General features: G+C 32.7%; 1 protein-coding gene across 2 annotated transcripts in view; it reads right to left on the bottom strand.

Annotated features, from left to right (window-relative positions):
* The window catches only part of LOC115874950, a 153,711-nt gene that overhangs the window by 99,057 nt on the left and 35,324 nt on the right, over positions 1-19,330 (bottom strand). For both annotated transcript variants that reach the window (XM_030890259.1, XM_030890258.1), the window contains exons 6-7: positions 16,022-16,146; positions 1,644-1,754 (exon numbers count right to left, since the gene is read on the bottom strand). In XM_030890259.1, coding sequence (XP_030746119.1) covers positions 1,644-1,754; positions 16,022-16,146 — 236 coding nt within the window. The remainder of the gene's footprint in view (positions 1-1,643; positions 1,755-16,021; positions 16,147-19,330) is intronic.

The raw sequence follows: 19,330 nt of genomic DNA, 5'->3' as shown, positions 1-19,330 counted from the left end.
ATTTACAAAATGCCGTAATGACGCCATCTATGTCCCTCATCTGGTTATCAACTGAAAGAGAGAGTTAGACAATATAATATGCGGTAATCTTGAACCATCGCTGAACAAAGATATTACTCGAAAGCCACTACTTTTTTTTGTTTTTAAGGGGTTCCGGAAGTAGCACAAATTAATCGTTCTGTCGTATAGACTGCTCAAAACACAATTCTTTGTACACGTACGTTTTTTGTTGTAGATAATACATAATCGAAAAATGTCCTAAACTAAAGTCAGATGCAAAAAAACGCAACTGAGAAATTTTTGTTCAAATTTAGCAAACTGTATATGATTATGTCAACTTTAATTCGTAAACTCAGTTTTTTATAAACTTTAGTATTTGGCATATTATACAGGGTTAATCGGGGTGGGTTGTTTTTTTATCCTAAATTTAAAACACCCTGTGCAATAATTTCGTGTGTAAATTTTCCTAAAATATAATTTTACGGTCAGAACCATGACTCTTAAGCATTTTGTTTTTTGATTCATGTCAATACAAGCGTTAGTTAATTTTTAAGAGCGAAATGAACTGATCACGATCAATTTCCAATTTTTTCACTTATCATTACTTTTTGATGTAATTTTTTAATATGACGAGATGGTTTTGGTGGCTATTGTCGTAACGTCATATTACGCTGCATTTGATACTCTATACTAAACTAAAAAACGTTGAAGATTAACGATACAGTCCTGGTTTTAATAAACATTAATAACGATAACAGAACTAACGAATAACGATATTAAAAAAAACTGCAGGTGTAATACTCAAGTATACAAACAGAAAAAAAAGTTGTAAAAAAATACCCTAATACTTCGTATTACCCTTCCTTGGCTGCTATAACTGCCTGTATAGTCCATTCGTACTGTCAATAAGGCTGCATATATCATATTGCGTTGTGGTTTCCCACTCTTTTAAAAGAATCAAACGAAGTTCATTTAATGAAACTGGTACCGCTTCGCGATCTCTGACCCTACTGCCAAGCATTTCCCAAACGTCAAACAAAACGGGCAGTTCATAGTAGTATATAGTTCACAATAATAACCAAAGCCGCCTTGTCATATTGAAAAATAACTTCAAAAAGAAATGATAATGGAAAAAATTGCAAACTGTCGGTGGCAAGTTCATTTTGCTTTTAAAAATTAGCCAAGGCATGTATTGAAATGATCCAAAAAACAAGATGCTGAGGAGACATGGTCCTGACCGCAAAATTATATTTTAGAAAATTTTACACACGAAATTATGGCACAGGGTGTTTTAAAGTTAAGTTAAAAAACAACACCTCGATTAACCCTGTATAATATGCCAAATACTAAAGTTTGTATAAAATTGAATTTATGAATTAAAGTTGATATGATTATACACATCTTACTAAAAAAATAGCGAGAATAGAGCTGAAAATAACAAAAATATAACAAAAATATAACACACAAATTTGAACAAAAATTTCTTCGTTACGTTTTTTTGCATCTGAGTGTATTAATATCATGGGCAATTAAATCAATACTTAACTACTATTTTTACTTTAAAGATAATTTCAAACAATCAATTATACAGTTAGAAGCGACTTAAAACGAAAAACAAACTAATATAAACATTATATACTTACAATATCTCCTTCCTCTGAAATAATATTGAGATTTGGTCCTCTTTGACCATACCACCTAGGCAAGTATTTCTTAGGTTTTTCGCCATACCCTCCAAAGAATTGAGGCTTTGGCTTTAAGTGAATTTAAAATTTTAATTATTTGAAGAAAATAGATTTCAAATATCATAGAATCATAGAATTTCTGATTCAACTAATAGATAGTATAAACAGCACGTGATAAAAATTAGCTATAGTGAAAATTTCATATCAATCCCAAAAAGAGATTTTATTTAAATTTCTATACAAGGTCCGGCAATAGTGCGTCGAGCATCTGTAGCTCCTAAAATAAAAAATAACTCAGCAATTTTGTTTAAGTACCAACCTAAAGTATGTATTAGGCTGTATTTCAGGAAAATAAATTAACCTCTACAGGGTGACTCAAAAAAGTGGTAGTGGATCAGGATGATTTTTTTTAAATGGAACACCCTTTATATTATTACATTTTTGGCTACCTTTCTGATCACTTTACATATTATTTTAAAATAAGTTTTGACAATTTCAGAGATATTAATAAGTAAATAAAACATTTTTTTCAAAAATGTATTTTTAAAAAAAAATCATTTTTTCAAAATTCAATTCAAAAATGCATTTTTTAAAAAAAATATTAAAAATACAAGAACTGTCCTGAAATGAAAACTATATTAAGTGTTTACTTTAGATGGTCTGTACTTACTTTGTTATAAATATGGTAATCTTAAATCATACAAGGTGTACAAAATACTAAAAAAACTACAAAAAAAAACTACGCAAAACTTTCTAAAATATAATATAATTTTTCTTTGTTATTTTAAATGGATCATCCTGTTTATACTGTTGTCCCATTGGTAGGTCTTACAAACAAAGTTAAATTTATCCAAAATTTATGAGCTTACACTATTTCGCAGCATTTGTAAACTTAAAGTTAACTCTAACCTTCATGGTGGAAGCCTCAGGTTATAAAATCATCCAGGAGGTTAAGATTATTTGAAGCGATAAATTTTTCAAGCAGGTCCTCAGGAGACTGAAGCATCCGGAAGAGTCCGGAAGCATCAAGCGTTCTGGCACGAACGTTATGCAGTCATAGATCCTGTGAAAAGATTCGTCCCTCTGCAGCAGTCGCGGCAATCGGAAGTGTCTGCTCTGCCTATCTTATGCAGATATGATTGAAATTGTCCAAGGCCTGTAAGTACTTGTATAGATTTCCTATCTAAGGGCAAGTTCTTCTTTTGAAGTTGCAGCAAGTTTGGTATTCATCTGATAGTAAGTAAGTAATAGTACGTTGTTAAAGCCGAACGCTTATTTAAAGTAAACAGGTCAAGTTCATTAAACAAATGACATACTTGTTCGCCTCTTTGATCTGTTTGACTAGAGAACCATTGTGGATGTTTGTCATTCGTATCAGCTCCACAGAGCACAGGTTTTCCTGAATCTCTTATGAGGATTCTCAACTTATCCAAGTAATAATTGACATTGAATTCATTTCTTGGAGGCCAATAAATTGATATGATATTAATAAAAAAGGCGCCCACAGACGCCGAGGCGGTAGCCATATACCTATCAGTATAACCATTAATTTGAAGTATATTCGGAGAAGCATTAAAAATTATGATACAAGATCTGAATTGGATGTTCCGATCAGCAACAAGTCTAGCTCCAGCAAGACCAGGAACAAAGAATTTGTTAAATCTATTAGACGTTTATGGTTCTTATAACAATAAAATATCCGTTCCATCCTTGAAAGAGTTATTTATACACTCTAAAGTTGTTACGAAGTCGTTATGTACATTTTGTTGGCAGATCTTTAGGTTTCCTGTATTAGATCTCTCAATCTCCAAAGTCTATATTGGCAATGTAGGCTTCAAGTTTGCGTTTATATGAATTACATTTGTTATCTCTCGGCTTATGGTTTGTATCCTCCTTAGCATTTAAACCTAGGATACACCTGTGCTTTTCAGTGTCTTCTTTATTTGGGCATGATCGGGAGTCATGTTCTTTCGCACAAAAACCACATGCACACTGTAGCACTTAGTTATCGAAATTCGCTCATTTATTTTACACGAATTCCATCCTATATACATAGTTTCCTTCTTAAGGAGAACCTTCCTTGCCTTTGGGCTGTACTCAACGACCCAGTGAGTAAACGTCTTTCCTCTAGGCCCTACTTTGAAGATAGGTTCTATCTTAGGTGGGTTCAAAGTAACATCAAAATTATGCTTTAAAAATTCGTCTCTTCCCGATTCCTTCTCTAAATCAGCAGGAATATTAAATACTATTAAGCGAGGTAAGAATTTGCCTAATTTCTCGACTTTAACTTTTAAACCCCCTGTTAAATCTTGGTTATTAAGTAACCATAAGTAACCATATAACCATAACCATAAGTAACCAAGTAACCATAAGTAACCATATACGTAAACTTTCATTATCAGCCTCTATGACCACCTTTTCATCTTTACGGGCGAACATTTTGATAGGTTTAAATCCAATAACTGCAGGTTCCAATAACTGCAGGTTTAATGCTTTGTAGAATTCTTTTTTAGTGTCTACTCCTTTAACGCCTTCTTCAGTCGAAGTTATTGCAATTTTGAACGTTTTAGGCGGGGGAGGGGGGCCATGGGTTTTTTGATTCCTTGTACTTTAATTGTGCTTCCAGCTATTGCTGCATATGATCTACCCTGTGTGGATCCAAGAGATTCTAATTTCTTTTCTTGAGCTTCGATTTTAGTATTTTGTTCATTAATTAATTCTTAAATCTCGTTAATCGTTTCTGGAATTTCAGCAATTACTTGAAATAAATTGCCTTTAAGGTCCTCTATTTGTTTTTTAACTTTTTTAGCAGAATCTTGAAGCTTAGTTTTAGTTTCCCTGCTTTCTCTGTTTAACCATGAAATCTGATTACTTAGTGTTTTGAATGCTAGCATGACCTTATTGAATTGTTCCTCTACTTTATTCTTAATGGGTGACGGTGTGCCCGGTTTTGTTTTCTTAGCTAAATCTCCAGCCTCAGAACCTTCATCAAAGCCTCTTTCATTTCCTGATCTTAGTTCTGGAAACTCCGAAGAGTTCTCCGTAGATACTTTTAACGCCTCAGCCATCGTACCCACCCCGAAGGGAGCCTGAGTCGCTCTAGGGGGTAACCACTTCCCCTAACACCTCTTAGCCGTATCCAGGAGCTTACCACCTCTGCGATAGGAATTTTACTACTTAAGGACTTAATCTTACTTATTTAAGGACTGCTTAAGACCAGCCAAAGACAAAAGGGAACCATTATCCTCTGCAGGGGGTATACCTTGTTCCTGCGGTAACGTATATATTGGAACTAACGCTCAGTAGGAACGAGACTTACGGAACACAAGAGAAGCGGCACATTAGGGTAAACAGAGAAGTCAGCCGTAGTAGATCATGCTCTAAGAGTTGGTGACCACAAAATCCAATTCGAAGACACCCAAGTCATTGCTACAACATCTGGATATCATCCTCGTCTGGTCAGGGAAGCTGTTGAAATTCACAAACATCCAAATAATTTCAACAGGAAGGAAGAAACTTTGGTTTGGACCTAGAAGGAAGAAGCTTTGCTACTAGGACCAAAGTAGCAGCACAGAGTAGACCAGAAAAAATTCCACCGAGACAAGCCACGCCCCCTCCGCCGACACGGAGGCATCAGTCTAGTGTGAGCAGTCGGAGCAAACACACCTCTGAAGATGCTAGCCACTCGTGCTAGCGAAACGTTAGGAACCAATTCCAATCGACGACGGCCTAATAACCCGAAAAACAACATTTCTTCAAACGATGGCCGAGAAAGTCTAAACAACTACAATATACAGGGTGTTCCATTTAAAAAAAACGAAAAATTTTTTAGAAAGTTTGGCGTAGAATCTTGAACATCCTGTATGATTTAAGATTACAATATTTATAACAAAGTAAGTACAGACCATCCAACGTAAATACATAGTATAGTTTTGATTTCAGGATAGTTCTTGTATTTTTAATAATTTTTTTAAAAAAGGCTGAAAATTTTTTTTTATTTATTTATTATTATCTCTGAAACTATCAAAACTTATTAAAAAATATCTTAAGATTATATAAAGTGATCAGAAATTCCTTTCTATCCTGAAATCAAAACTATACTATGTATTTACGTTGGATGGTCTGTACTTACTTTGTTATAAATATTGTAATCTTAAATCATACAGGATGTTCAAGATTCTACGCCAAACTTTCTAAAAAATTTTTCGTTTTTTTACCTAAAATGTACTAATATACAGGGTGATCCATAATCATTCCGATCCACTCACACTTTTGAGCCACCCTCTAGAAGTTAAAATATTTTCCTGAAATACATCCTAGTACATACTTTAGGTTAATACTTAAACAAAATTTCCAAGTTTTTTTTATTGTAGGAGCTACAGGTGCCCGACGCACTATTGCCGGACCCTGTATAGTGACTAATATAAATCAAAATGTATAGATATAAAAAAATCAAGAATAAAGAAGTTTGAAAAGTAAACATATTATGGTACTAAATTTCAAAGAGTATGAATATAAATCGAACAATCTTAGCAATGGGTGGCGCCTCTCATACGCCGCGGCGTCTCCAAAGAGAGCAACAGTTTGTATTGAAATGAATTTTCTGAGCATATAATATGTAGGTTAATTTAGAGCACTTTTTCAAAATATAGAGAGTTCTACAGGGTGTCTCCAAAAAAGTTACATATCAAAGTTGTGTTATATATATATAACTATATATTAAGTGATTTTCGGAAAAAAATAAATTTGAGTTTTATAAGGGAAGTATATGACTTAAGGTTGATTCTCACTATACCTTCCGTATCAGCTACCTTCCGTTTCCCTTTCATTTACATAAAATATTATATATCATGTAAAAGAATAGGACAATGCACACTATCCGTTCCGTTTCCCTTCCGTTCCGTATCCTTTCCATCTATACATTTTTTTGTCGGACGGACTGAAACGTATCGGAAACAGCGTTGTCAAGTTCTTACATTTGTACCTGCAGCTCTGTTGACATTTTGCTAATATTTATTTATTCTTTCACCTCTTAATTAAATCTATTACCTTTTTCAAAAGATACAAATTTTTAAAATAAAACTTTCGTAATGATATAAATTGTACAATAAAAAGTTTGGAACTGATACGGAACGGAAGCTTACGTATAGCGTCAATACAATAAAAAATACGGAACGGATATGGAATGGAAACGGAAGCAGGAAGGTATAGTGAGAATCAACCTTAAAATGTAAGGTTTTTGACATATTTAACATTTTCTAGAAATAAAGAACATAAAAGCTACTTAAATTGAAATTTACCCGGTATAACTTAACATGTAGCTAAATTAACTATTGTACTTTAAATCAAATTAAAACTTGATCCAAAAAGTTATACAGGGTGAGACAAAAGTAATATTGAACACTGGTCACCTTCAAAAGTATGTTACTCTTTTATTTTAAATGCCTCACTCAGTATATTATTCCGATATTCAATGGAGAATTCATCTCTCTTAAAATTACTATTAAGGTTGCCTACCCCTCAAACAAAGATTTTCCTAGATATTTTCATTTACATGATTTGATCTGAGTAGATCTTTATTAAAAAATGTCTATACCTATATGGCGGATTCATCTTTCCAAAAAAATCCTGTATGGGTATTTCGCCACTGCTGCAAGAAAATCTACAAAATAAAATAATTATTTTTTGTAAACACTTCTGCGTGAAACCTAAACGGACGCTGCTTGTCAGAAGTTATGTTTACGGTAATACAAATTTGCCTAACAAAGCAAAAAAAAATGCTTAACGTTTCGGAAAGTTATCTCTTTCCGTCGTCGGAAGCAAAAAAATACAAAGAATAAAGAAAAAAAACTATTTAAAATATTTAAATTCAACTACTCGAGTTCTTCAAGTAAGTCAACTACTCGACTTTACTTTTAGTAGAGTAAATTCAACTACTCGACTTTACTTTTTTTTAAACAGATACGTCTACAAGAAAACCGTTGACGTTCTGTTAAAATGACATTTTTAACTTGATATTTAAACTTCAAAATTAACAATTACTACGTGATAACAATTACTTAATAAGTTAAAACCAAAAAGCCCCAAACTTTCTGTGTGATTATTTTTAAATTATATTCGCGTCCAGTCCGAATGTATTATCTTGATTTTTCTATACATAGTACCGTCCCTGCGTGCACAATTTTAAAGCTATAAGGTAAATTCCCTCCCGTTGCTAGTCTAGGTGGCGGCGCCGCACAGTGCTTCGTCCCATAGACAAAAATCGAAAAAAAAAAGGTTAAAATTTACGGTTAATATCTGAATATGTAATTTTATACTTATAGCAATGTTCAACCATCCTGTATATTATTTTTCATAAACAGCGTTTTTTTGTTAGCAAATATTTTCACTAAAAATAAATTTTGCGATCATTATCTTATATCAATGAAAAGAATAACATTCATAGTAGTTCTGTATATGGAGTTAAACGTAAACGAGTTAGTACGTACTTAATTGAAAGCCAGTATGTATATTGTTAAACAAGGTATGTACTTTACATTTATTTCTAAACAAGTTCGTGATTGTTTAGTTTTTATTTATTTTTTAAGATGATTCTTAAATGGGTATAAAAATTTTACGTTTTCAAACTTCAAAAAGGCATTTAAAAACAACATATCAAAACATATCGTATTTATTGAATATTTTTGTTGTCATATTCATACACTTTTAATTTTTGTATAGTTCACCTGCGTCTGCTTGCGACGAACTTTATTCTATAATACTTTTCAGATAGAGTAAAATTGATAAACTATGCCGATCTGGTTAATACTTGGCTTGATCATAAGGACAAGAACTCAAAATTATTTGTATTTCAAAAAATGTGTTCTTTATTAGATATTGATGAACCTTCCAGTCAAATGAGACCATTTGTGCCTGAAAAAGCCCACTATTTTGGAGCGAAACGTCGCATAAAAAAGTTTCCATCTTTCAATTTATTATAAAACCTCATACCCAAGAAAACGAAAAAATAATATATTGATATGGTCTATTAAAGAGGTAACTATTAACATCCGAACCCCTCATACCAACAAAAAGAACAGTAAAAACGCGAAAAAGTAACATATTTGAAAATGATGTACAGAAATATCTTATATGTGCGGATATTTCATCTACCTGTGATTTGGATACTATAAATTTGGAAGATTCTGTCAGCAGTGATTCTTCTGAGTCAGAGTAGTTACGATCTATGCATTTTGTTGTCCTAAAGTAAATTTATAGTATCTTGAGTTTTTTTTTAATTAAATATAGCACTAATGTTTTTTTTTCATTAAAGAAAAACATTTTTATTTTATATTGGCTTATATTGTAGGAATCATGTTCTAATGTTATTCCAATTCTTTTTTATCACAGGGATTTATTTAATACTTACACCGTTTTCATACTATAAATTATTATTTCCTTAGATGGAACACAGCTCCCACATTTTTATTATTTATAAGATTTTTTTTCATAAACGTGGGACTAAGAACATCATCATTTAGTACAATGAGAGTACTCATCATTTGTGTCAAATAAACCTAGTTTGAATAAATTGCCTACAATAAAAGAGAAGTTTTACATTTTTGTCCTCTAGAGCCATATGTTCGAAGCACTGTGCGCCGGCCCTGGCACGGCGGTCGGTATTCATTCGTCTTTCGTGCACGGTGCAGTGCGGATTGCAGCTCTCCGATTTCTTCGTCGTAGATCAGATACGTCTACAAGAAAACCGTTGACGTTCTGTTAAAATGACATTTTTAACTTGATAGTTAAACTTCAAAATTAACAATTACTACCTGATAACAATTACTTAATAAGGTAAAACCAAAAAACCCCAAACTGTCTGTATGATTATTTTTAAATTTTACGTATGTTATGTTTATTTATCTTGTTGTATCTATTGTTCTTTAAAATCACAGAAGCGATTACCATACATTACTAACATCTACAGATGCATGAGTAATACATTTATTTTTATTAGATTGAATTAAAAAAGCCTCTTTTATTTTTCTTTTAGAGACTATCGCTTCTTATCGATAAATTTTACATTGGTGAAACATCTAGACCCTTAAATGTTAGAATTAAAGAACATAAAGATTATTTAAGAAAGGGATATTTTCACAAATCTAAGATTTGTCAGCATTCTTGGGACACAGGGCACAGAATAAATTTTAATAACGTCAAAATTATAATGAAAGAAGCGATAGCCTCTAAAAGAAAAATAAAAGGGGCTTTTTTAATTCAATCTAATAAAAATAAATGTATTGCTGATGCATCTGTAGATTTTAGTAATATATGGCAATCGCTTCTTTTATTTTAAAGAACAATAGATACAACAAGATAAATAACCATAACATACGTAAAATTATACGATCAAACGAACTTACCTGAAGTGAAGTTCGATCGTAATTATATGAGGCGTCCAGTCCGAATGTATTATCTTGATTTTTCTATACGTAGTACCGTCCCTGCGTGCACAATTTTAAAGCTATAAGCTAAATTCCCTCCCGTTGCTAGTCTAGGTGGCGGCGCCGGCCCTGGCGCGGCGGTCGGTATTCATTTTTCAAAGATTTATTCATTAATTCAAGCGACCATGGGGCAAAACGGGAAGGGTGGGAATATAATACATTCGGACTGGACGCCTCATATAAACTTCACTTCAGGTAAGTTCGATTGATGGTATAATTATATTCGCGTCCAGTCCGAATGTATTATCTTGATTTTTCTATACGTAGATGTTTAAAGAACTGATGGTTGCAAATTAATGAATACGGTGCAGAAAGCATTTTTTTGAAACAAAAATAGCTGAAATTATAAATATGTTTATTAAATGCAACCAAAATGAAACCAATTTAACGGCCATCAATACATGGATTTATTAAATTGTGACAATTTTACCTATACATATATGCATACTAAGCAGAGACAGAAACCCATAAGATGACACTTCCATAAATGATTCTGCTAAAATTGTTCAATTATACTTTATAAACCAGTTACTCATCGTGTAGATAGAAATCCCTGTCTCAATGTAGAACTGCGTGGATAACTCGACTATAGTGAGGTTTAACCGATATATATTTTTTAAGGTGTTTCTAACCCATTGCTTAATATTTAAAAGGCCTTACTTTTTAAGCCATTAATATTAGACAACATTTGAATGTTAGACTTTGGTAGTAAGAAATTAAGATTCTCAATAATTTATTTTCCAAAATGCTTTAATTACGTCGATGAATTAAACCAGAGTCATCATATAGATTAGATTTCGATCCATACATTGGTATGGATATTGTAGACATTGATATAAAGTAGACACAGATATTGATCTGTGTCAATTTTATTCCAGAAGTTTTATTATTATTTGTATTATTTATTTTTTTTGATAATTTTCAGTAACTATGATATGCATATATAATTATATACTGACTAAAAACAAACTGACATCTGTCTCTGATAACTAAGGTTAAACGTGAAACCAATATATGATTTATTATTTTTCATAGCAGTTCACGGCAAGAATTATATAATCTATTTATATAGGTAAAACAGCAAGAAAACTATTTCCACTTTATGATTTAATTGATATGTCTATTCTTTCCGGAATTTCTAGATAAGAAAGTAGAACTGTTAGGGAACATTTATGGTAAAATTTTAATGCAGTAAACCTTAGACACATCATATATTACAAAAGCCTCTTTCAACGAGAAACCATCCAGAGATATTTAAGAAAAAATTCAAAGTCTGTGAAAGTTTACATTAATGTTATTATAATCATCTCTTTCGAAAGTGTATTGTAGAGGAGAAAATATATATTATATAACGATAATTCGCACAAAGTCTGTCACTTTGTCGAAATGTATAAAGTATTGGCCAAAAGCACAACACTTTTATAGAAAAAGAAAATTTCTTTTTACTTTTTATTTTTTTTAATTTTTTCTCTACTTTCGATTTTTCGAAATTAGAAAAAATACACAGCTAAAGGCAAGAAAATATTATTTATTAATATACACTAAAGCTGTAAGAATTTTGTTCATTTCATATATTTGAGCGGGCCGAAAAACGCTCTTTACCATCTTTTGACGGGAGATGCACTAATATCTCACCGACACTTTACGACATCGTCTATTGATATAGAAGAAGTTTTGCTTGCCGTATCGGTGAGAACCAGCTCCTGGACAGCCCACCTGATGAAGGGTAGGCTCAGAAACCGGTTGTGGGAGTGGAGCTTGGTTCCCCCCTTTACGACAAGCAAAGCAATTTTCTTTTTACTTTTTATTTTTTTTAATTTTTTCTCTACTTTCGATTTTTCGAAATTAGAAAAAATACACAGCTAAAGGCAAGAAAATATTATTTATTAACATACACTAAAGCTGTAAGAATTTTGTTCATTTCATATATATATATATATATATATATATATATATATATATATATATATATATATATATATATATATATATATATATATAGCTATGAAAATCTAAAATATTAGCTATTTTATTATTATATACATACTTGAGTTATTATTATTAGCTGGTCAGCTAAGTTTAAAACTTTTAAAGACTTGGAGGTCAACGTTAAGTTGGTTGTCGCCTATTTTATGGTAGGAGGCTGGCAAGGCAGCAAACTGGAGGGTACCTAATGAATTGGCCGCTCGTGCCTCATGTATCACCCCCCACCCCTTCTTTTTCAAAGAAGGAAGGTAAAGACATATTCGAATATCTGTCACAAATATCTGGATACATTTCGTTGTTTGTATCTTTTCCTCTAAGCAAGGTTCAAACGTAAATTTATCCAGAGGTCCTTCCTCATCATTTTCATTTGAAAATCCTTCAGAGGGAAAAATAGTTGATGCCTTTTGTACAAGATACCGTCAACCACATTAGGACTATGCGTCCGGTATCTATAACACCGTGCATATTTGTTCCATGATATATTTATGAATATTTTTCTCTTCCTTTAGAAGAATATTGAATCTACGACGACTATTGTTAAATTTTATAACCCAGATAATTTTTTTTGAACTTCATCTTAACAATTATGACACAGAAGAGAATAGGCGACATGCCATGACTCCTTGGTAAATTAGGGAGTTAAAATATTTTCTCAAATAGATTTCGCCGCTTAGCAGATATAAAAGTTGGACCTTGTTCTGTGCTGAAGCCAGATCATTGGCTAAGACTGAGTTCGTCTCCCGAAGAAGAATGTATCATCATCGAGAGTCGAATGTTCTGTAGTCTCTTTGGATTGCCCTTCCCCCAACAACTGCACAAACCGCTAGATTTGGTTATTTTCCTCTTCCTAGTTGCTGAGCTTGTGTTTGATCTGTTATGAGATAGTGACACTTAAATAGCGACTGTCCTGCTTTTTGAACGTACAACCTTATAAATATAATGTCTGGAGGAGTTTTCCTGTTGAAATATACGGTTTTTTTTGAGGATCTAAAATTTTTAGATTTGTCTCTTGAAATTCTTTTGTGAAATCTACTTCTCCGATAGCGAGACCGAGAACGTCATTTATAAAGGAATCCCTTTCACACGGAGAAGGGCATTCACTAAAATTACAAAATTTTGTATCATTGAGACAACAACTCTTCGGTTATTATAATATTATCTCAATAGCGAGATCTGGAATATCTTAAAAAAAGGAATCCCTCTCACACGGAGTAGAGGATTCTCTAAAAGTACTAACCTTTGTCTCACTATGAAAAGAACACTGGGAGAAGAACAGCCCGTGTTTATACAAAGGAGAAGGGCATTCTCTAAATAGGAAACTTTATCTCACTGAGATCACAACAGTTCGATATATACGATATTCTTATTGCTTTCTCCATTTGTCTACTTCCATTGTCTCCTCCTTGCCTCTAATTTGCTTCCACTTCAATTATGTCCCTCTATTATTTAATTACCTGAAAATAAATATTATACCTGTGATACCTGTAATTTATCTCTCGATAGTGGGATATCAGTATTGGCTTATAAAAGGAATCTCTCTCATATGGGCATCCTCTAAAAGTACGAAATTTGACTCACTCGGAGATGCAACACTTTGGCATTTATAATATTATCTTGACTGCGAGATATAGAACCTTATATAAATGAGAATTCCTCTCACAAGGAGAAGGACATTCTTTACACGTACGAACTTTGTCTCACTGAGAGTACAACAGTCCGATATATATGATATTCTTATTGTTTTCTTCTTTTATCTAATTCTAATATTCCGTTATTTACGTCCACTTCGTTTTTCTCTAAAAATAAATATTATAGAATACTTACATATTGTTTCTTGTGTTCTACCTAGCTGTAGAACATCGTGTATTACATAGTAATATTCAAAAAGAGTAGAGAATAAACAAAATGGCTTCATCAATCTACGACGAAGAAATCGGAGAGCTGCAATCCGCACTGCACCATGCACGAAAGACGAATGAATACCGACCGCCGCGCCAGGGCCGGCGCCGCCACCTAGACTAGCAACGGGAGGGAATTTAGCTTATAGCTTTAAAATTGTGCACGCAGGGACGGTACTACGTATAGAAAAATCAAGATAATACATTCGGACTGGACGCGAATATAATTTAAAAATAATCATACAGAAAGTTTGGGGCTTTTTGGTTTTAACTTATTAAGTAATTGTTATCACGTAGTAATTGTTAATTTTGAAGTTTAAATATCAAGTTAAAAATGTCATTTTAACAGAACGTCAACGGTTTTCTTGTAGACGTATCTGTTTAAATAAAAGTAAAGTGTTCTCGAGTAGTTCATTTAAATATTTTAAATAGTTTTTTTTTCTTTATTCTTTGTATTTTTTTGCTTCCGACGACGGAAAGAGATAACTTTCCGAAACGTTAAGCATTTTTTTGGCTTTGTTAGGCAAATTTGTATTACCGTAAACATAACTTCTGACAAGCAGCGTCCGTTTAGGTTTAAACGCAGAAGTGTTTACAAAAATTAATTATTTTATTTTGTAGGTTTTCTTGCAGCAGTGGCGAAATACCCATACAGGATTTTTTTGGGTAGATCTTTATTATTTGGTAAATTCTATGTGGCTGTAATATGTCTGACGTTACTTCAACATAGTCTAATTAGTCCAACCTAGTCCAACTTAATAACTAGTTATCATTTTGTGTCAGTTAAAACAAAAAAAAACAAAAAAAATTTGCCGAAAATGCAAACTTATCCTACATCAGAGAGAATTGATATGATTCTATTAGTTGGTGAAGGCAGTGTTACAATACTTAAATGCTACTGATTTTATCTGGTCTGGGTTTTTTATGGGGATATGTTAAAGACAGTGTTTATAAAATTTGAACTATTGTCGACAACATGAGAGAAATTATTGTAGCTGCTTTTTGCGGTAGAACTCCACATAATGCCTTTTAAAATGAAAAGATACTTTTGAAAAGACAATCATTTTATGCAGTTGTCAGGAAAGGAAGCATTTTGAGCATATGATTTCATCTAGTTAATTTTTGTCACATAATTATAGGTTTATATCTATTCTAATTCTGTAATAATTAAAATATGTTTTAAAAGTGTATATTTTTATTACTGTTGAGTATTTTACTCTACAATCTTTATTTTTGTTAAATTAACAAAAGGTATATCACAGCCACCCAAGATTTTTTCAAATAAAAAAGATCTACTGACGCAAAAGCATAAAAATTAAAATATCTAGGAAAATCTTTGTCTGAGGGGTAGGCAACCTTAATAATATTTTAAAGATATATAAATTCCCCATTGAACACCGGAATAAAATACTGGGTGTTCCAGTTATAATAAAGGAGTAACTTGCTTGTAAAGGTGACTAATGTTCTATATTAATTTTGTCTCACCCTGTATAACTTTTCGGGTCAAATTTCAATTTGGTTTAACATACAATGGTTACTGTAATTAAATATCAAGCTATACAAGGTCAACTAAAATTTAGGTAGCTGTTATCTAAATTTAGAATTTACTCTTCATTTTCACGAAATGTGAAATATGTCAAAATCCTTAGATTTTAGCTATATGCTACTTTAATAAAACTCACCTTTATTTTTTTCCTAGAATCCGAAAATCAATTAATATATAGGGTGTTCCATTAGAAAAAACACAACTTTGATGTGTAACTTTTTTTGGGGACACCCTGTATAATTCTATATATTTTTATAACATGCTTTCAGTTAACCTACATATTATGCTGCCAAATTTCATTTCGATATAAACTACCGTTCTCCTTAGAGCTTCCGCGGCGTATGAGAGGCGCCATCCTGTATTACAAATGCGGAAAACTGAGATTACGAAGTAATAGATTACATCGAAATTATATCAGTTTACCTTGAGGCCTTCACGTCCCTTTGCAGATTTTGTTTCTAAAAAGAAATCAAAATCAGCTTCGACACCTGTGGATGGTCCTGGTTGTGGAGATCTGTCGAAAAAGCTCCTCACATCTTCTTGATCAGCTAAAATAATAACACGACTTAATTGTTGAATATTAATAAAAAATCATAGACAAAAACTAAAAAAATAAATTTAAACAGAAGTTAAAAATGCTAATCTCAACCAGAAAAATCAAATTACGAAGTGACATCATGAAGTCCTGAAGCAATTGAAGGGGTGGCTGCAATAACCAGGCAGCTCCACTTTTTTTCGAAAATGAGATTTTTAATGAATTGTTAAAGGACCGATCGTTTCCTGCAATCAGTTCTCTCAATATAGCAGTACATACATGGCGGCGTTAGCTGGAGCCGCCTTGCTCTGGTTTTACAGCAAGAACCGAGCAACTCTTTTTCGATTTCCCAAAAATTTATTTAAATAGAGAAAATGCATACTGAAAGAGATACATTTTCGATATTTTTTGTGTATGGGCAAATTTCGCCTTTATTTGCCGTGTATCTCCATTATTGCTAAAGAGAAAAGTTTGCTGTTTCACAATCATTCACTTGTTTTCGTGAAACTTACGATCTCATAATCGAAATTGTCGTACCCTGCCTCGTTCATGAGATACAGATCAAATGAAAAAAATACTGCATTTTGAGACCTCTCTCATGGTTCACATATCGAATGTAAAATGTAGTTCTTATACATGGCGAGTCTTAAATAAGTGCAAATATTTTTAGAGCTGGTAGATCTGGATAAAAGAAACATATTTTCTCTTTACCGTTTTTAAAATAAGTCAAAAATAACCGAGTTATTCAAGTTTGAAAATTAAAGAAAAATTGCCTTTTTAAATTTTGAGAGCCACCGGATTTTTTCTGCAATTTGTTCCTCTAATTTTAATCTACTACCGATATTGTCATGTTTTTAAGATATTATATTTTTTAACTGAAATTTCAAAATTTCACCTAAATGGGGTAAAGCGGGGAAATATGCCGCATCGGGTAATATGCCGCACTCTATTTTTAGGTCGTACAAGAAAGTTGGCAACATTCCAGCAGTGGACACCTGTTTTGTTTAAAAAGATAGCGCTGAGCGCATGCTTGGTTGATTGTTGTGATTAAACTTAAACGATTGGTGCTAAAAAACTGGTAAGGTCATCTCAAAAAAAAATTTACAACATATTTCGCAAAAGTTTGTCGAACCAGGTATTAATAATTCGATTTAAACATTATATTACTGGTAAAGTCCTCTAACCTAACATTTTTCGTATGTAGTGTTTACCAGGTATACACTGGAGTTGGCGATTCTGAGTTAAAACATATATTTTGTATTCTGGGATAATATGCACCACTAAAATGGTAGTGCGGCATATTACCCCAAACATTTTTATAACGCATCTATTAAATAAAATATTTTTTTTATTCTTTAGATAACAATAATGCCACATTCTTACGTCCGAAAAAATCTAAGAAGGCAGTGGTCAGAAGTAGATCTTCAGAATGCCATTGGGGATATCATTGCTGGTAGAGGCCCAGTTCGGGAGATAAGTCGAATTTATAAAATTCCTGTTAGAACCATAATGAGACGAAAGGAATCAGGAAATCTGAATAAAATTCCTTTAAGTCGCAAAAGCTGCCTTAATACTGAACAAGAAACCAGTTTATCCAAATACACACAAAACATGGCATCACACGGCTTGGCGCTTTCTGCCCATGATATCAGAAAACTTGCGTTTTCTTTTGCTGTTCAAAAAAACATTCCCCATACTTTTAATAATGAGGCAAAAAAAGCAGGTAAGACTGGTTTTTGTCATTTATGACGAGACATTTATAAGGCAGTACGTAAAGCTCAAGGACTGTCCATCGCCAGAGCTAAAGGAATGACACAAGAAGAATGTGTTAAATATTTTGAATTACTAGGAGACATTTTAAGAGAAAATAATTTGTTAAATGTTCCACAGAAAATCTTTAACCTCGATAAAAACTGGATTGCAGTTGAACAATAATCCCGGAAAAGTCGTGACAAATAAAGGTGCAAAGATAGTAAATTGTATTACGAGTGCTGAAAAGGGGGAAACCATTTCTGTTATAACATTTTTTGTTTCCTACCACCTTGTTGTATTTTCAAGGGAAAGAATAAAAAAAATAGAATTCGAGGATGGTTTGCCACCCGGTGGTAAAGTTATCATAGGTGAAAAGTCGGCGTATGTTACATTGGATATTTTTTTCCAATGGTTTCGTGAATTCTTTGTCCCGAGAAAAGGACACGGTAAGGTTTTAATGATTATAATAATATATATAATAATAATAATAAGTTTATTTCTGTATAACAATCGTTTACAAATGCTTTAAACATTAAGGACAAAATAATCGTACAGAAACAAACATTTCCCCACAAAAGTTTCCTTGCTCGTGGGTTTATCCGTCCCTGCACGAATAATTTTGACTCGTGTATTTGACCTTTGTTTGCTATCCTAATTTAATCCGTAGCATCAAAAAAAAAATAATAAATAAGTAAAATAACCTAATAATTAATGAATTTCCTAGACTATGACTAAACTAAAACAAATAAAAACAGAAACAAAAACAAAATCTACATATGTCACATTTTAGTTGTTCTTATAGTCTATGAGCAAATGAATCTCTGATTTGGGTGTGCTTTACAGCCATTGGTTAAGCCCAGCCTTGAATTGCCGTAAAGTGTCAACAATCTTTAGATTTTCTGGTAGATGATTGAATACTCGTGGTGCAATAAATGAATAGCATCGCTTGTATGTTATGTCTGTTTTCTTGGTTTAACTTGTTGTAACACAGAACTATTATATAGCGCCCCTCTTGGACCGGACCGATCGGACGAGTCCATTATCAAGAGAGCGAGGGACAGTAGGAAGAAGAATAACATATGATTAGTATCTTAAGAAGTGTGAAAGTATTGTCACGTAAAGTTTATTAATAAAAGTGTTTGTTAAATTCTTCGAGTTTTGTCACAAAATTTATGGTTCGACACCCCACAAAATAAATGTAACGGAACCCCGTCACAAATTGGCGCCCAATCGTGGATCATAAAAGGTGAAAAATCGTAGAATTGTTCCAAAAAACCGAAGTCTTGCAGTCATAGTGATTCGCCCCGAATAAGCCAGTCGTAAAGCAATACCGGATCTTTAGCAATCCTTTCCTGAAACAAGAAACTGTAAGTCCAAAAGCTTTTATTAATCAATTCTTTGAAAATTATTGCTCAAGAAGAGGTTAATCCCGCCGAATCGTTAGT

The sequence above is a fragment of the Sitophilus oryzae genome, unplaced genomic scaffold (genome assembly GCF_002938485.1).
Source record: "Sitophilus oryzae breed Bouriz unplaced genomic scaffold, Soryzae_2.0 scaffold_1307_pilon_pilon, whole genome shotgun sequence".
Lineage (NCBI taxonomy): Eukaryota > Metazoa > Arthropoda > Insecta > Coleoptera > Curculionidae > Sitophilus > Sitophilus oryzae.
The sequence above is the reverse complement of the archived record's forward strand: the minus strand, read 5'-3'. Positions and strand labels throughout refer to the sequence as shown.